Raw genomic sequence first — 16,907 nt, 5'->3', positions numbered from 1 at the left:
TGAACCACTCAGGCACCCCGGGAAGTTTTTTAAAAGCTGGGGAATAAGATATTCATAAGCTATCCATAGTCCAGGGAATCTAGAAAGTCATGTACATGTATAAGACTGTGCATACATTCACAAAACCCTAAGAAGGCCCTACCCTCACCCCTCTGGCTGACCTTGAGACTCTGTGCAAGCAGAGGTGAAGGCTAAGGCAAGTTATTCATCAGCTGTCTGAGTGTTGAAGACATAGAAGTCCTTGGGAAAGAATGGATGTCTAATCGCTCCCAGGCATTTAAGGAAATCTTTGCAATCATTTGCTGACTACTAAACTAACTGAGCAGAGACTTCAGTAGCCACACATCACAAAGAATAAATGTTTTATCGATTTCAGGAAAGGCACTTAACAAACAAGCAAGAGTCACAACAATCAACTACAACAAACACTGGGGGGAGAGGGGGGACCTGGTTTCAAGAGTCACCACGTTATTTTAACGTGGAGTTTTCAACCAAGTAGCTGTGAAACATGCAAAGAAACAACCAAACACGGAACACACACAAGGAAAGAAACAGTTAATAGAAACTATCCCTAAGGAAGTTCAGATAGTAGACTGCTAAACAAAGACATTAAATCAACTATTTTGAATATATCCAAAGGACTAAAGAAAATCATGTCTAAGGAAGTAAAGCATAAGAATGATAATCTCACCAAACAGAGAATATCCATAGAAAATTAAAAAAAAATTTTTTTTCAGAGAATCAAATACAAATTCTAGAGTTGAAATGTAGAAAAATTGAAGTGAAAATTTCACCAGAGGAATTCAACAGCAGATTTGAACTGGCAAAAAAGAATCAGTGAACTTGAAGTAGGTCAACTGAAATTATCCAGTCTAAGAAACAGAACAAAAAAAGAATGAAGGAAGATGAACAGAGTCTCAGAGACTTACACTATCAAGCTTGCTAACATAAACATAATGGGAGTCCTAAAAGAGAAGAGAAATGGAAAAGAAACCTATTTAAAGAAATTATGGTTGAAAATTTGCCAATTGTGGTTTAGACACATGCATCTAAACATCAAAGAAGCTCAAAGAATTCCAGGGAGAATAAACTGAAAGAAATCAATACCTAGAGACATATCATAAGCTGTTTAAATACAAAGACAAAATTCCCAAAGTACCAACAGAGAAGCAACTCATCTAATAGATTTTTATTTTATTTTGAGTGGGCTCCATGCCCAAAGTGGCACTTGAACTCATGACCCTGAGTTTAAAAGCTGCATATTGTACCAACTGAGCCAACCAGGCGCCCTAAGAAGCAACTCATCTATACAGGGGGTCCTCCTAAGATTAAAAGCTGATTTCTCATCAGAATCCATGGAGGCCAGATGGCAGTACAAGAATACTTTCAAAACACTGAAATAAGACCATCAGTCGAGAATTCTATATCCAGCAAAACTATCCTTCAAAAATGAAGGAGAAATGCAGACATTCCCAGATAAACAAAAGTGTCCTGGCTTGGATGATAAGATCCAGATTTATTCTATCCAACTAGTGGCCTGCATGTGTGTCTGTGGGTGAGGAATGGCTTATAGGGTGCTAGAAATTTCTGTTTCTTGACCTAGGTGGTGGTTATGTATTCATTCTGTGACATTTCACTGACCAATACATTTATGTTTTGTACACTCTTATTTTTTTTTCAATGTTTATTTGTTTTTGAGAGAAAGTGAGAGAAAGAGTGAGAGAGAGCAGGGGAGGGGCAGAGAGGGAGACAGAGGATCCAAAGTGGGCTCTGCACTGACAGCAGTGAGGCTGATGCAGGGCTCAAACTCACAAACCACGAGATCCTGACCTGAGCCAAAGTCAGACACTTAAGCAACTGGGCCACCCAGGCACCCCAGATCATAATTATTTTAATGATGGAGGAGGAATAAGCAGAGGTCCTTTTAGTAATTTTTTTAAATGTTTGCTTATTTTTGAGAGAGAGAGAAACAGAGTATAAGTGGGATCGGGGCAGAGAAAGAGGGAGACACAGAAGCTGAAGCAGCTCCAGGCTCTGAGCTGTCAGCACAGAGTCGGATGTGGGGCTTGAACTCACGAACCATGAGATCCTGACCTGAGCCAAAGTCGGACACTTAACCAACTTGGCCACCCATGTACCCTTTATGTGTGCTTTACCTCATCGATTTAAAGAAAAAAAAAAAAAAAACAGATGCTTTTGGCTGTCCACACACAAATGACCACTTTATATTTCTCACTTTAACTGCCCAAAGGCAAATAACTTGGGGGCCAAACCCAGAAACTTGGTGAAATAACCTATTATTCTTTCCCACGCCTTTAATCCAGCTCTCTTTTCTGCATGGAATATTCTCACTGTCCATTGCCCCAATTCATCCTTCAATATTCATGACCAGGCCTTCCTATAGTACAAAGATCTATCCCTGTGTCTATCTCCCATGTCATATATGAACACTTTTGAGAGCACGAACTGTGTCAAAATCTTCTTGTTCTCAATAGCACCATGAGAAGCATGTAGGAAGCACAGACTACAAGTTGCATTACAAGTTGAATATCTGCATTATGGAAATAAACGAGGGCAGCCTTCCTAACTACCACAGCAAGTTCTGGCAGAATGCATCACAACTGACCAAACTCAAACAATTCCCTATAAAAGCAAATGTTAACCCTGCAGTGATTAGCAGGTTTGTGGGTTTTTTTGTTTTTTTTTTTTTTAAAACACAATTAACACTCCAACTTCAAGAACACTGGGTACAAATTTCTGATAAGATGAGGAAATTATTCGGGTACAGCTAGTCATTTCTGGGATGTCACTGTTTTATGAGTAATGTTAGAAGAGAACATTATGATGAAAAATTTTGACAGCTCAAATCATTTCTAAATTAAGGAATTCATCATCTTTTTCTGAAGCTCTTCACAAATGGTATTGAGACTACATTGGCGAATCCTTCAACCCACGGCAAAGAGCGCAAGCCTCTCAAATTCAACTCACATCCTTCCGTAGGCTTCCCATGGAACCTTCTGGGTGACTTCTCTCATTTCTGAGTTCAATACAGATGTTTATTTTGTCATGGATCATTTTTTTGTTTCTATAATGAGCAGAAGATAAAAACCCACTAGAAAAGGAAAACAGGGTGGGGTACCACAGGCCGGAGAGGAAGATGTCTGGTTTGGAGGTTTGAAATGCCCATAGGGGAAGCGCCCAACAAACCTGAAAGAGGAAAGCATCACCCAGGGAATTGCTGAGGCAGAAGACGAAGTCCTTCTTGGGGTGTTCAGGTACAGCCTGCACAATGCTGTTCTCCACCCACACGGCGTGCTTAGGGATGCTGTTGTGGTCTATTCCAGACCTACCATCGCTCTCATAGAAGAAGAGTGTGCACCCTGAGAAAACAAAACAGGGGTCTGCGTGAGTATTCAGCGCTTGTGCAACAAAAAAGTCGGTAGAGGAATCTATTGTCTGTGTCCCGTCACAAGGAAGAGGCTGGAAATTAAAGTGCGTGGAAACCGAGGGAGAAAAGAATGGGGTTTTGCTTGTACTGAAGTCTTGGATGGACTGAGAGAAAGGCAAAGATTTTTCAATCACTGTTTCTCAGGCCACATGAGACTCCCTCATGTACGCCCTCAAGTTCTTAAAGACCCTGAATCTCTTAAGAGTGTTTCATCACAGGTGTGCTCATAGGCATATGGGGGGTCCTACAGCAACTTTGGCCAACGGTGGCTGGGAACCCGGCACAACTGGTCAGAACTAAAACCACGGCTGTGTGAGGACCACCAATCAGTACTGGCCCACTGGAGTCCCTTCCCAGTGGCTCACATGATATACAACCAGGCAACACAACTCTGGGGGTTTCTTGGCTAGGCCCTTGGAGGAAACAACTCACAAAACTAGCTTTGGGTGCTTTAAGGATAAGGAAAGAAACGATAGATTTTTTTTAATTCAAATATGTCCTACAGAATGTTCTTCTAGAAATAAACCATGTCCTGTTCCTACTGAAAGAAAAAATGGCATGGCGCACATATGAAGGCCTGGGGCGGGGGGGGGGGGGGGGGTGCTCAAGACCTGGTCCGCACTTAATGGTCCTGTGAAACTAATGAGACAGAAACAATAGAAACCTCCCATAGATTTATGCCAAGGTGGCTTCAGTGAATGGCCTCCATGGTCTCCTTAACGTGAGGCTCACTTTCATAGTAATTACTACCTGAACATTTACTGTCAACTAATCAAAACCACTTTCAGGGAAAGCGTGGGCCCCACTTTATGTGACTGACAAAGCCCCTGAAAGTACAGTCTATTCAGCCGTAAGAGGGGTTTCTTCCATAACGTAAATTTGCGCATATGTGATTAGTAACGCAGAATGATGGGTATCGATGGAAAAGTCACATTAGTTCAGAGGCAATTTTTCTTAGCCCATAATATTTCACATTCACATGGTAACAGCTGCTGAAATGCAAAGTCCCCAAACACAGCCGAATACAGCACAGTGGCAGATGCCATGTCCACGCACTGCACGAATTCTCCCTTGGCAGAGTTTCCCAAAAGCTTTCCTCACAAGTCCTACCGTATGGTGGTCCTAGGCTTTACGGTTTCTTCTTTCCTGTTCTTGTCTCAATAATCCAGGTGTTTTGATTCCTCTTTCTACCCACTCACGTTATATTCACTTTTTTATCTTAATTGTTTTATTTATTTATTTGGAGAGAAGAGACAGAGAGAGAGCGAGCATGCACAGGAGAGAGGCAGAGAGAGAGGAAGAAAGAATCCCAAGCAGGCTCTGAGCTTTTAGACAGAGCCCGATTTGGGGCTCAGTCTCACAAACTCTGAGACCATGACCAGAGCCAGTATCAAGAGTTGGACGCTTAACCAACTGAGCCACTCAGGTATCCCATATATTCTCTTTTTTCTTAAAGGTGAAGTCCGACGTTTTCTATAGTATTTACTGCTAAAAAGTAAGATGCGAACTATGTGAATATTTTTAGCAGCGGATTTAGTTATCCGTCCATCCATCTATGTCTCCGTCTATCCAGCATTGGGTTAAAAAGTTGCAAGCACGTAATTGAATTACTTACCTATTGAGTAGTCTGCCCCAACCTTGTTTTTCCCATAATCCCTGTTATTGTGAAGATCTCAGGTCTTTTCAGAAACCCATGTAACACATGGCAGAATCATCTGAACCTATTTCTACTTCTTAAGCTAGCACAGACTCAGAGATAAATATAAGAAAGAAAATGGAAAGGGGACGCCATTTTTCTCCAAATCAGAGGTTCTTGAAGTGTGGCAATCTTGCCCTTGAGGGGACATGTGGCGACGTCTGGAGACATTTTTGGCTCTGTCACTGGGTGTAGGGGGTGGGGGAGGAGGTGCCACTGGCATCCAGCAGGTAGAGGACAGGGATCCTGCTAAACATCCTACGGCGCCCGGGATAGCACCCCCACAACAAAGAATTTTCCAGAAAATGTCAAGAGTGCCCTCGTTAGGAAACCCCGCTCTGATCTTTAGGACGAACACTACAGTCATGATTAGCAGATTGTGAGCAGAGAAGGAGAAACACAGCTGTGCCGGAGGGTGAGGACAGAGAAGGAGGCCTGTGGATAATGGAGAGGGGACATCCGCGAACCTTGGCATGTGCAAACATTGAACACTTTATACAGTCTCCTCAAATGGCTGTTTTTAGAATCTTCCAAAGTTGGTTTACAATCACCCACGACAGCAGGTGGTTAAAATCGGCTTTTCCTCTAATTATCTCCTTGCTCCGGTGAGAAGACGCACACGAAGCAACACATCCAGGACCCACACGCTCCCTGATAGTCCACTGGCCCTCAACTTCACTTGAGCGTCATCCGTATGCTCGGCAGTTGTCGACAGAGACACCCCAGAGGTTCGTGCTAAATGAGATCTTTTTTTAAAAAAATTAATTATTCTGTCTAAAGTGAAAGAATCTTTGGAGAAATCTACCCCCACGGCTCCCAGGTGCTCTGCTTTTGATTTCATGATATCCAAGGGTTGCTAAGAAAAAAAAAAAAAAAAAAGCCCAGCAGCACGTTGTGCCTTTGAGTGGCAAGAACGAGCTGTGAGCATGTCAATATATAATGGAAACCCGTCAGGATTAAGAAACGAAGGACTCAGCGGCTCTAGGTTCTGGGCCTGGATCCTGACAGACTGTGTCACTCAGATCTGGGTCACCAAGAAAGTGAAGGCTCCCTCCTCTAATGGGCTCCTGAGCTGGGCTCCAAAATGCCTGCACGCTGGCTTCCGGGATCATTTATTCTCTAAGGGAATGGCAGAAACGAAACAGTTCCCTCTTCTGTGTCCCAAGTTAAAAATCACCTAATTATTGTTATTCTCTGACACAGACACTGGTGTTCTCGAACTTAGTGTCAGAATGAGGTGGGAAGCTTGTTTCACACGTACATCCGGGGCCTGTCATGGGATGAATTCTATCACCCCAAATTCCTATGTTAAAGTCCTAATCCAGTACCTCAGAAAGTGGCCATATCTGGAGGCAGGATTGTAAAAAGAGGTCATTACAATCAAAAGAGGTCATACGAGTGAGCCCTAATCCAGTCTAACTGCCGTTCTTATAAGAAGGGGGAATTGGGCCACAGACAGGCAGAAGGGGAAAGCCATGAGAAGACACTGGAAGAAGACAGCCTTCTAGAAGCCAAGGAGGGAGATGGCAGCAAGCACCAATCCCACTCACACCTTGATTTCCTCCGGCCTCCACAACTGGGAGAACATAAATTCTTTCGTTAAACCAGTCGGTCTGTGGTACTTTGAGACAGCAGCCCTAATACAGGGCAGGGGGGTGCGCCTCCATTTTTCTGCAGGAATGCGGCCCCGGTGGTGAGCTGTCTTGACCACAGGGACTAAGATCACGCTCTGGGAATAGCTGAGCAACAGGACAGAAGGAGCCTGGGACCCAGATGACTCAGAGGAAGGAGTCACCACAACGACTTCAGACGGTCTACCCCTGGTAGATGGGAGGGAAATCAGTTCCATCTTGCTTAACACATTGTCACTGTGGGTCTCTGTGACATGCAGCAAAGCGCACAGTCTAGTTAACAAGCTCCCATCTCGTCTCACCAGGCGGTGAAGCAACAGTTGGCACCGATAGCAATGGGGCCAGCCTACACCTTGCTTGTCCTTCCAGGATTGGCCTGCGCACCACCACAGACTCCAGGGCATCCTGTGCCTCTAGGACTGGGTGTCCCCGACACCAGCCACAGTTGATGCGATTGAGTATGGAATGGCTCCCTCCTGCACTTGCCCTTCGTGCCCGTTAACCTATCTAACCTGTCCTGCCAAACCCTACCCCTGTTTCAAATGGAGCTTGTGACAAAAAGTCTAAGTGGCCTTCAAGTATTCTTTTTAAGACACAGAGCTCAGAGGTGCCCAGGTAACTCAGTCGGTTAAGCCTCCGACTCTTGCTCTCGGCTCAGGCCATGATCTCACGGTTTGTGAGTTCGAGCCCCGCATCGGGCTCTGCGCGGACAGCGTGGAGGCTGCTTGGGATTCTGTCTCCCTCTCCTCCCCCGACCCCCTCCGCCACCCCACCTGTCCTCTCTCTCTCTCTCAATAAATAAGTAAACCTAAAAATTTTTTTTAAAAAAGGCACAGGGCTCACAAATGCATTATGACTTTTATACTACTGAGACACGTGCAGATGTGCACAAGAGCATATACACCTGCTTCAAAGGTGTATATTCAATGTGTGACTGTACAACAGTGACTTTTCACAAACATATGATGGCTCAGACATTCTATTATGCATTAGGTCAAACCTTGTGAAATCAGTGATATTCCATCTTTTTTTTTTAAGCCTGAAAACATAGTAATTTCTTGGGCTTCAAACTAATGACTTTGCCTCTACGACAGTCACTTCAGGGGGCACTCCAATGCCTTGAATAATTAAGAGAAATTTTTTTTGGAACATGTCCCTCGAAACTGTCATCCCAAGCAGCTGTATATAGGAGGAAACTGGGTTAGTGATGCTCTTCTAGCTTAAGGGTGAAAAAGTGAAGAAAACAGCTGGTGGGGAGGCCGGGGTGAGGAGTTACTAAATAAGCAAGGAACATAAAGTTTCAGTTAAGTGAGATGATTGCATCCCAGAGATGGGCTCTACAGTCAATGATAATGTAAAAACTTAAGATCTCAGCTAAGTATTCTTATCACAATAAAAAAAAAACTGGTTAAAACTGATACAAAATAGGGGTGTCTGGGTGGCTCAGTCCATTAAGCGTCTGACTCTTGACTCTGGCTCAGGTCATGATCTCACGGTAGGTGCGATCAAGCTCTGTGTGGGGTTCTATGCTGACAGTACAGAGCCTGGTTGGGATTCTCTTTCTCTTTCTCTCTCTCTTTCTCTCTTTCTCTCTCTCTCTCTCTCTCTCTCTCTCTGCCCCTCCCTTGCTCTCTTTCTCTCAAGAAATAGTTTTTTAAGCTTTAAAAAAATTGGTATAAAATACAAACTCCACGTAATTAAGAAACATCATGTGCGCAGGTGCACCAAGGAGCACCGGGTGCATCACGCGCTGGGGGAGCGGGGCTCCCGCTCCTACCTTTCAGGGACACCCAGTAGTGCTTCCACTTCCTCCGGGTGGCCGACTCCACCTTCTTGTTCTTCTTGTGCACCAGGAAGTTCTTGACGGCCAGCGCCCCGGCCTTGCGCACCGTGCCCTGCGCGGCCGTGAGCAGGATGTCCGACTGGCCCGGGGAGCTCAGGGTGCCGCTGCTCTGCTCGTCGCTGTGCGCCGAGCCCGCCTCCTCCAGGCTCTCGCTGTTGGTGGTGCTCATCTCCAGCTCCCGCCGGAAATTCTCGTACACCCCCTGGCGGGCCGCATCCCCCGTGGAGCTGCTGCCGCTGTCGCTGCCCACAAAGGCGCGGCCGGTGGGGGGCGAGTAGCTGGAGTTGGTGGCATTGGATCGCCTGGACAGGAGGTCCGTGTCGGTGGTGGCCCCTTCGATCCCGCTGTCCGCAAACTCACTGCCCTCGCCGGCATTAACATCCTTGGTAGCCGAAAAGGGAGAAAAAGAAGACGTACATCACGCAGAGAAGCAAGCCACAGACCGTGTGGCCGCAGGGCTGCGCGAGACCCACGGGGCGCTCCTGCTCCCACCGGTCCTGGGCCAATGACTCCTCAAGCCCCCCACCCACGCGAACCTAACCTGCCCGCAGAGCGGCTCAGGAAGACCACCACGCCACCCTGGCGTGAATCTGAACAGGCTGAAATGTTTAAGAAATTTATATATTTAAAAACAAGGAACGTTCCAGAGAACTCACCATGTAGCTGACTTAGGTAATTAACTAATTGGCGAATCCGCTACTGAGCTTCTCCCACCTCATCAGTGGGCACCCCTCATCAGTCTGCCCAAAACTCCAGGAAATTCTGCAGGCTGATCAGTGCTTGCAGAGGTAGGGGTTACAATGGAGAACAAGGTCTTTACAGCTAATACTTCTTTTCCCCTCTTTTTTTTTTTTTTTTTTTTTTAAATAAAGAGCCTGGAGTTAGGAGTCTGTTTTGTAATGTGGGGACTAAAAAGATACCTAGCATACCGCCTCACCCACTCACCCAGCAAGGACCCATGTCCCACGAGCAGGCAAGAGTCCTCATGCTGGAACCAGCTTCACTTCTTGAAAACAAGCAGCCTCTCACCCTGCATGGAGCTAAATAAGTCTGTGGGGCCCACAGCTCCAGTACAGGCTCTCCAATTACCTTGCCCTTTCAAAGCCGGGATGCTAAGAGCCCAAAGCAAGCTACTCACTGCCCCCGGGCCAAGTGACAGCTTGCGGCAACTGCCAGTGTGGGGGGGTATCAATTCCCAGTCTAAAAACATTTGGAACTTCCAAAGCACAGTCCCTGCTCTCAGGTTGAACACTTCCGGGACACAGACAGGTCTGTTCTTAAATCAGAGCCTTAACTGCACTAAAGTGCGACCGGCATATCCATAGGCAATAATTAAATAATGGTAGTCATCAAGGAAGGATAATGACAGCACTATTGGACAGGACAGCTCAACAGTCTCACGGATAAGAAGTCAGACTGATTTTTCTCAAAGGAAGAGAATAGGAACAGGGGTCTGACATAGTGATATAGATGGTAAAGTAATACATGCTTTGGGGATTTAACCATTTTTTGAGCCTTAAGTCTCATAAGCATCTAATTATGGTTCGAAAATGTGAAAACTGACAGTTCTGGGTTGGCATAAAAATGAATGCTTTGGGCTCAAATATTTGCTGAGAGGCAGTGGGGCCGAATGAACCAAGCCACAGACGAGCACTGTCCTGCGTGAAGCCCAGACAGGTGCTGAGCCCGGAACTCTAAGCATCACAGGCAGTTCTAAGTTAGGGCCTCAAAGTTCACTTCACCTTCATCGTGAATAGATACTAAGTGAACAACTGAAAGATGGGCGTAGCCAGATGTGACAAACAGGAGACCCAGAACGACAAATGCTCTATGATTCACTCGTGTGGAATCTAAAACTGTTGAATTCAGGGGCGCCTGGGTGGCTCAGTCGGTTAAGCGTCCGACTTCAACTCAGGTCAAGATCTCACGGTCCGTGAGTTCGAGCCCCGCATCAGGCTCTGGGCTGATGGCTCAGAGCCTGGAGCCTGCTTCCGATTCTGTGTCTCCCTCTCTCTCTGCCCCTCCTCCGTTCATGTTCTGTCTCTCTCTGTCTCAAAAATAATAAATGTTAAAAAAAATTTAAAACAAATAAATTATATATATATATATATATATATATATATATATATATATAAGAATGTTGAATTCATAGAGCAGAGAGTGGAACAGTGGCTGCCCGGGGGTGGGGGGAAATGGGGAGATGTTGGTCAAAGGGTACAAACTCAGTTATAAAATTAGTAAGTTCTACGAATCTAATGTGCAGCATGGTGTGTGTGTGTGTGTGTGTGTGTGTATATATATATATATATAGTGAATACTGTACGTACACTTGAAATTTACTAGGGGAGCAGATCTTAAGTGTTTTCGCCACAAAAGAAAAAAGGTAACTGTGTGAGGTGATGAATGTGTTAATTAACTTGATTGTGGTCATCATTTCACAATGTATACATATATTAAATCATTATATTGTGCACCTTCAAAAACAACAAAGAGAACTGTATGCAAAAGGAGGAAAATACGTAACTTTATAGTGGATATAGCTGCAAATGCTATCTCAGCCAGGTGTTTAAGATTAACTGGGAACCCTCTCTACTATCTACAACTGTTCTGAAAGAAAGAAAGAAAGAAAAAAAAAAAAAGAAAGAAAGAAAGAAAGAAAGAAAGAAAGAAAGAAAGAAAGAAAGAGAAAGAAAGAAGAAAAGAGAGGAAGGAAGAAAAGGGGCATTTGAGTGGCTCAGTTGGTTAAGTATCTGACTTCAACTCAGGTCACGATCTCACGGTTTGTGAGTTCAAGCCCCACATTGGGCTCTGTGCTCACAGCACAGAGCCTGCTCCGGATCCCCTGTATCCTTCTCTCTCTCTGCTCCTCCCGCTTGCTCTCAAAAATAAAGAAGAAGAAAGAAAAGAATAAAACGAGGAGGGAAGACAGTAGCAGGAAGTAGTTAAGATATCTTCTAAGGACCAACTACATTTCCAGTGGAATTGAGACCCATGGGATTTACAGAGCCTTAAGAGGGATAAAGAAACTGTGGGTGCCACTCAGGGGCACACTGCCCTGCATCTGCTGTTCCCATCACTTTGCTATCTGCCGTCCCGCCTATTAACTGCCAGCAATGGTCAGGAAGGAGCCAGATCCAGTGGATAAACATCCTCTATACACACAGAGAAACACAGTTAAGAACTCACATTTCTCCCAGCAGGGATACTGACTATGTCAATAAGACAGTAGGTAAATTCACCATTACTGATTACTCAAGATAACCATGAGTAGTGGGAGATGAGGAGTTTGTGAATTTCCTAAACATCTGGATTCATCTTCACGTGCCCCGATCTTTCTCTGGAAGAAGCAAAGCAATCCGCGACAAAGTCGCATCTAAAATGCAAAGAGGCGAGAAGCTTCTCTGTAAGACAGGGAGAGATCAGCTACATGGGTAACCTCCCTAGTCCATGAGAGAAAGGCCTCGGAACGTGGGGGAGAATGGACTCAAGGCGTCTTGCAATGCCCAGAGTTCAGCTGCGACAGCACCTCACAGATTCTGTCTCAATAGTCAACTCCATGCCTTGCCCTCCCCTTTTTTTTTTTGCCAACACTGCTTTTTCCAGGTTTTCCCAGCAAAACCTGAGTGACTATCTACATGCCTTGACTTGCCAGGCAAAGAGCTCAAAGCCCAAAGCTGGGGGAAGGGGAGAGAAGGGATAAAAGAGGAGGGAAACAAGAAGAGACCAGACAGGCCAAACCCTCAAGAGCATGTGTCTTGACTGTCTACTCTCCCACAAACCATTTCCCCCTTTACAGAATGCCCTGAGGCCTCTATTGAAACTAGGAGTTAAGACCTTGGTAGACACTCACCTCTCTGTCAGACCTGAACATCTGCTCATAACAACTGATGCTCTAAGCTTGCAGTGGCCCAGGCTCTGTGTGTTCACCTCCCGGCCGACCACTAAACTAAGCAGAGGTGATTACCCCAGGTAGGAGGCCTGCTGGCCCCAGCCAAGCATGCATACCTATAGAACGCACAACCCGTGTAACCACCGAGGAATGCTCTGGACCAATGATCCAAGCCGACTCCACCTCATCTCCACAAGTGGCTAAGCAGGCTAAGTGGTACACGTCCCCCACTGATATGTGACCCAGCCTGTTGGGAAACATGCCGGCTGCCCAGCCCCAGCCCCTATTTGGTCATGAAGCTTGGGATGTCCCAAATACTCATCATGGGAAACCAGAGGCACTACTCAACACCTGAATGGTCAATGGAGGGCTCCCATGACACCAGCAATCTCCAACTTCAGTGTGGGGAAGAATTATCTGTAGAACTCTACTACCCAGATGCCTAAGTGCCACACGAGAAATACAAATTTATAGGTCTAGGACAAACCAAAGCCAGATACTCTGACAGAGAGGCTCTGGGTTCACACTTTGGTTTTTGTTTTTATTAAGTTTTCATCTTAATTCCAGTTAGTAAACATACAGTGTTGCATGTATGTTTCAGATGTACGATAGAGTCATTCAACATTTCCATACATCCCCCTGTGCTCATTGGGTTCACACTTTGCAAAACACCAGGCATCCCTCTATGGTTGCATCCCAGATGCCCATCACTCTCAGATGCCAGGATGCATTTCACTGTAAAGCGTTTTCCAACAGCTCAGAAGAAAGGCAGTACTGGGGTCACGGAAACATTCTTCGGTGGTCATCTTTCCAAGGGCTCCTCCTCCTACCCACCTCAGTCTCAGATTCTCTCTCTCTTCAGAAGCCCCTGAGAACCTCCCACTGTTCCTGGCAGCAAGGAATCTAGAAAACCAACCCCTGGGAAGAGTCTCATGGGAGCCTCAGCAGTGCTTGTAGCATATGCAAGGTAGGTTCCTACATATCACCGGAGACATCTTAGCATCTGATAGGTCCTAGTATTTAATCAGATACTGAATTTTAATTCAAAAGTCAAAGCATATCTGGGGCGCCTGGGTGGCTCAGTCGGTTGAGGGTCCGACTTCGGCTCAGGTCATGATCTCCCAGTTGACGAGTTCGAGCCCCGAGTCGGGCTGTGTGCTGACAGCTCAGAGCCTGGAGCCTGCTGTGTCTCTCTCTCTGCCCTTCCCCCCACTCATGTTCTCTGTCTCAAAAATAAAATAAACATTGAAACAATTTTTTAAAAAAAGCCAAAGGACATCAAGGGAAGTGGTAAGACCCTAGCTACACCAAGAAGTAACTCCCAACATGGTGCACGGTCTGGTTAGAGATTTCTAGGAAATTGCTCAAAATAAAGTCTCCGTGTTAGAAACACTCCACTGAAGAGGCTTCCGATTATACACAACATTCATGGGGTAGAGAGGCTGTTAAATCCTGCTCTCTCTGGACAAATCCTCCCAAGCCAGATTTTTAGAGCACTCACCAGTTTCCACTGCACTGGCAGCTTCCCAGCATTAACGTACACACTTTCCTCTTGGATACACAAGTGGCCAGCTGTAGCCCAAGGCCCGCTACAGCTGCGAGGCAACAAGAGTTTTCATAGTCATCATAGCTGGGCCACAAATGCCTAAATGAGCTCCAGTATGAACATGGGGGAAGCAAGTGGCAAATTTCAAGCCCGTTTTCACCACCTCGCGAAGCGAAGGGCCACGCAGCCCTTCCACGCAGAAGAGTGTGGGCTAATGATACACTGTGGCAAGGCTCAAGTTGTTTCGGGATGACTTGCGAAATACTCTTAAGGACAGGGATTCTATGTTAATGAAAGGTGAGCACAATTTTGAAAAGGTAATTAATTAGCCACAAAGTTCAAGGACCGTGGGACAATCCAAGGACCAGTAAGATCAATCAATCAATCATTTACTGTAGTTGTAAGTTGAATACAATTAGAAACTATCTTGTTGGCAGGGCGCCTGGGTGGCTCAGTTGGTCAAGCATCTGACTTCGGCTCAGGTCATGATCTCGTGGTTTGTGAGTTCGAGCCCTGAGTCGGACTCTCTACTGTCAGCACAGAGCCCGCTTCAGATCCTCTGTCCAAACCCCCCCCCACCGCCCCTCCCCTGCTCGCTCTTTCTCTGTCTCTCTCAAACAATGAACATTAAAAAAAGAAACAACCAACAACTATTTTGTTGGTTACTTTAATGTCCCTGATGAATCCAGCTTACTTTCATCATAGCTGGGCCACAAATGCCTAAATGAGCTCCAATAGGAACATGGAGGTGCTGACCTCCTGTATAGAGAAGCTCAGTCAAGAAGAGCTCACTGAATTTGTGGGTTGAGGAAATTTCAACCTGCAGAAGCTTTGAATTAGAACGATTTTTGCCGTGTTAAATAAATTCTAAAATACTCCTCCCTCGGAACACCTGGGCAGCTCAGTCAGTTAAGCGTCTGACTGTTGATTTGGGCTCGGGTTATGATCTCAAGGTTCATGAGATCAAGCCCCGCACTGGGCTCTGTGCTGACAGCAAGGAGCCTGCTTGGGATTCTCTCTCTCTCCCCATCTCTCTCTGCCTCTCTCTCTCTCTCTCAAAATAAATTGAAAAAACATTTAAAATAAAATAAAAATAAAAACAAAATAAAATCCTCCTCCCCTGATTTCTCATCTTATTTTTATCCCCAAAATGTAAGTAAGTACCCCCCCCCACCCCGCCACATACACACACACATGCACACACATGAATGAATACTGTCTTTGGCTCCCAGCATTCCCTCCTTGGTATACTCAGTATATTCTTAGTATGCTCTTCCTTGGTAATCTCAGTATGGTCAATACTGATCCTAGGGAAATTACTTTGGGCCAATTTGTGCCTCAGTTTCCCCATCTATAAAATGGGGATAACGGTCATCTATTCTTTAAGACACTTTATAAGATAATGTGGAGTTAATCCAACAGAAGCTTCTAGAACTGTGCCCAGCACATAGTACCTGCTCTGAAGTGTTAACTCTAATTACCGTTCATTTCCATCCTCAGCCTTACTTTCATCTCAGCCCAAGGACAGAAGGCACTGGCTGACCTCACTCCCTAGCTCCCTGCACGAACATGGAAAAGAGGTGGCTGATGAAGAAACTGTGGAAAACAAGGGCTCCTGGGAAAAACAGGCCGACCAAGGCTGGTGTGAACCAATGAAACCCCTTTCAAGTATTTTCACATTCACACAACAGCATAATGACCTAAGAAAATGGTGACGTTTTCTACACTGTAGATTGATAAGTCCAGGTCGCTGTCACTAATAATTTGCTAGAAATATTTCAGTGCTACTTTTGCATTGCTGTAAGGCTCCCCCCCCCCCACCCCCAATGTCCACTGCCTTTTTGCATTTCTAATTCTGAAGTTTGTAAATTCTACCCCTAGGCTTCCCGCTATCAGTCCCCGTGCACATGTCCCAACTCCTTTTGAGGCATTTCTGAAACCCGACTCTATTTCCCCCTTCTCCCTTTCCCAAGGCAAAATTTCCAGACCTTGTTATGTTTCCAAAACCTCTTCCCTTTTTCTCTAATGATTCCCAATGGGAGTGACTCAAAATTTCTCTCAATCACAAGGACGGGAAGCGACGTTTTTACCGTTGCTAAAAAGCGAGGCAGAACTAAGTTGGCAAAGGCTTGGCACGTTGCTTCAGGTGACTGCAGCGCGGGGACCGCCTTTCTGTCTACGTCAGTGAGTCATCTTCTCTCTTTTCATCTGGGTTTCTATGTAGGTGCCTCGAACCCTGTAGTCATCCTTCCCCTCATCCTTCCCCTCCCCTCGATGTATCTATCACATGGTCCCGCAGGCTCCTGGCGACCTTTCTTAGAGCCACACCTCTGGTTCGGCAACAAGCTGTCTCTTCCCTCATCCTTCCTCACTGCACCCTGCACGCCAGCTGCTAGGTAACCTCCCAGGAGCGCGCGGAAGGCCCCTCAGCCTGCCTTTCGAAGCCCCCAGCGAATGTCCAGCCCTCGCACTGGAGCGCTGGATGTACCTGAAACTGAAGGAGTCATTGCAGAGCACGTTCCCAACCTTTCTGGCTTTCAGGAGTGCTTACCCTTCAAGGCTCGGATCCCACCCCTCCCTTCCGCAGCTTGAAGATGTTTCCTTCCCTCCTCCAGTTGCCAGGCCATCTTCTTGGCATCATCTCAACCCTCCCCCACCCCCCGCCCCCGCTGTGCTCCAGACACACTGGCCTCTTCACTATGCCCCAAACACAAAGGGCACATTCCCACCTTCCAAATCAGTGGCCACTTTTCCTTCGAGTCTCTACCCAAGTCTGCTCTCCAGAGGGAGCCAGGCCTGACCACCCTGTCTCAAATTGCCTCCTGTGTCCCCCATTACTGCATCTTCCTGGCCC

General features: G+C 46.0%; 1 protein-coding gene across 8 annotated transcripts in view; it reads right to left on the bottom strand.

Annotated features, from left to right (window-relative positions):
- TIAM1 (TIAM Rac1 associated GEF 1) overlaps positions 1-16,907 on the bottom strand; it is a 395,179-nt gene that overhangs the window by 111,918 nt on the left and 266,354 nt on the right. For all 8 annotated transcript variants that reach the window (XM_043593759.1, XM_043593754.1, XM_043593753.1 and 5 more), the window contains 2 exons: positions 8,553-9,000; positions 3,208-3,380 (listed from right to left, as the gene is read on the bottom strand). In XM_043593759.1, the coding sequence (XP_043449694.1) occupies positions 3,208-3,380; positions 8,553-9,000 (621 nt within the window). The remainder of the gene's footprint in view (positions 1-3,207; positions 3,381-8,552; positions 9,001-16,907) is intronic.

The sequence above is a fragment of the Prionailurus bengalensis genome, chromosome C2 (genome assembly GCF_016509475.1).
Source record: "Prionailurus bengalensis isolate Pbe53 chromosome C2, Fcat_Pben_1.1_paternal_pri, whole genome shotgun sequence".
Lineage (NCBI taxonomy): Eukaryota > Metazoa > Chordata > Mammalia > Carnivora > Felidae > Prionailurus > Prionailurus bengalensis.
Note: the sequence above shows the minus strand (reverse complement) of the source record. Positions and strands in the feature narration are given on the sequence as shown.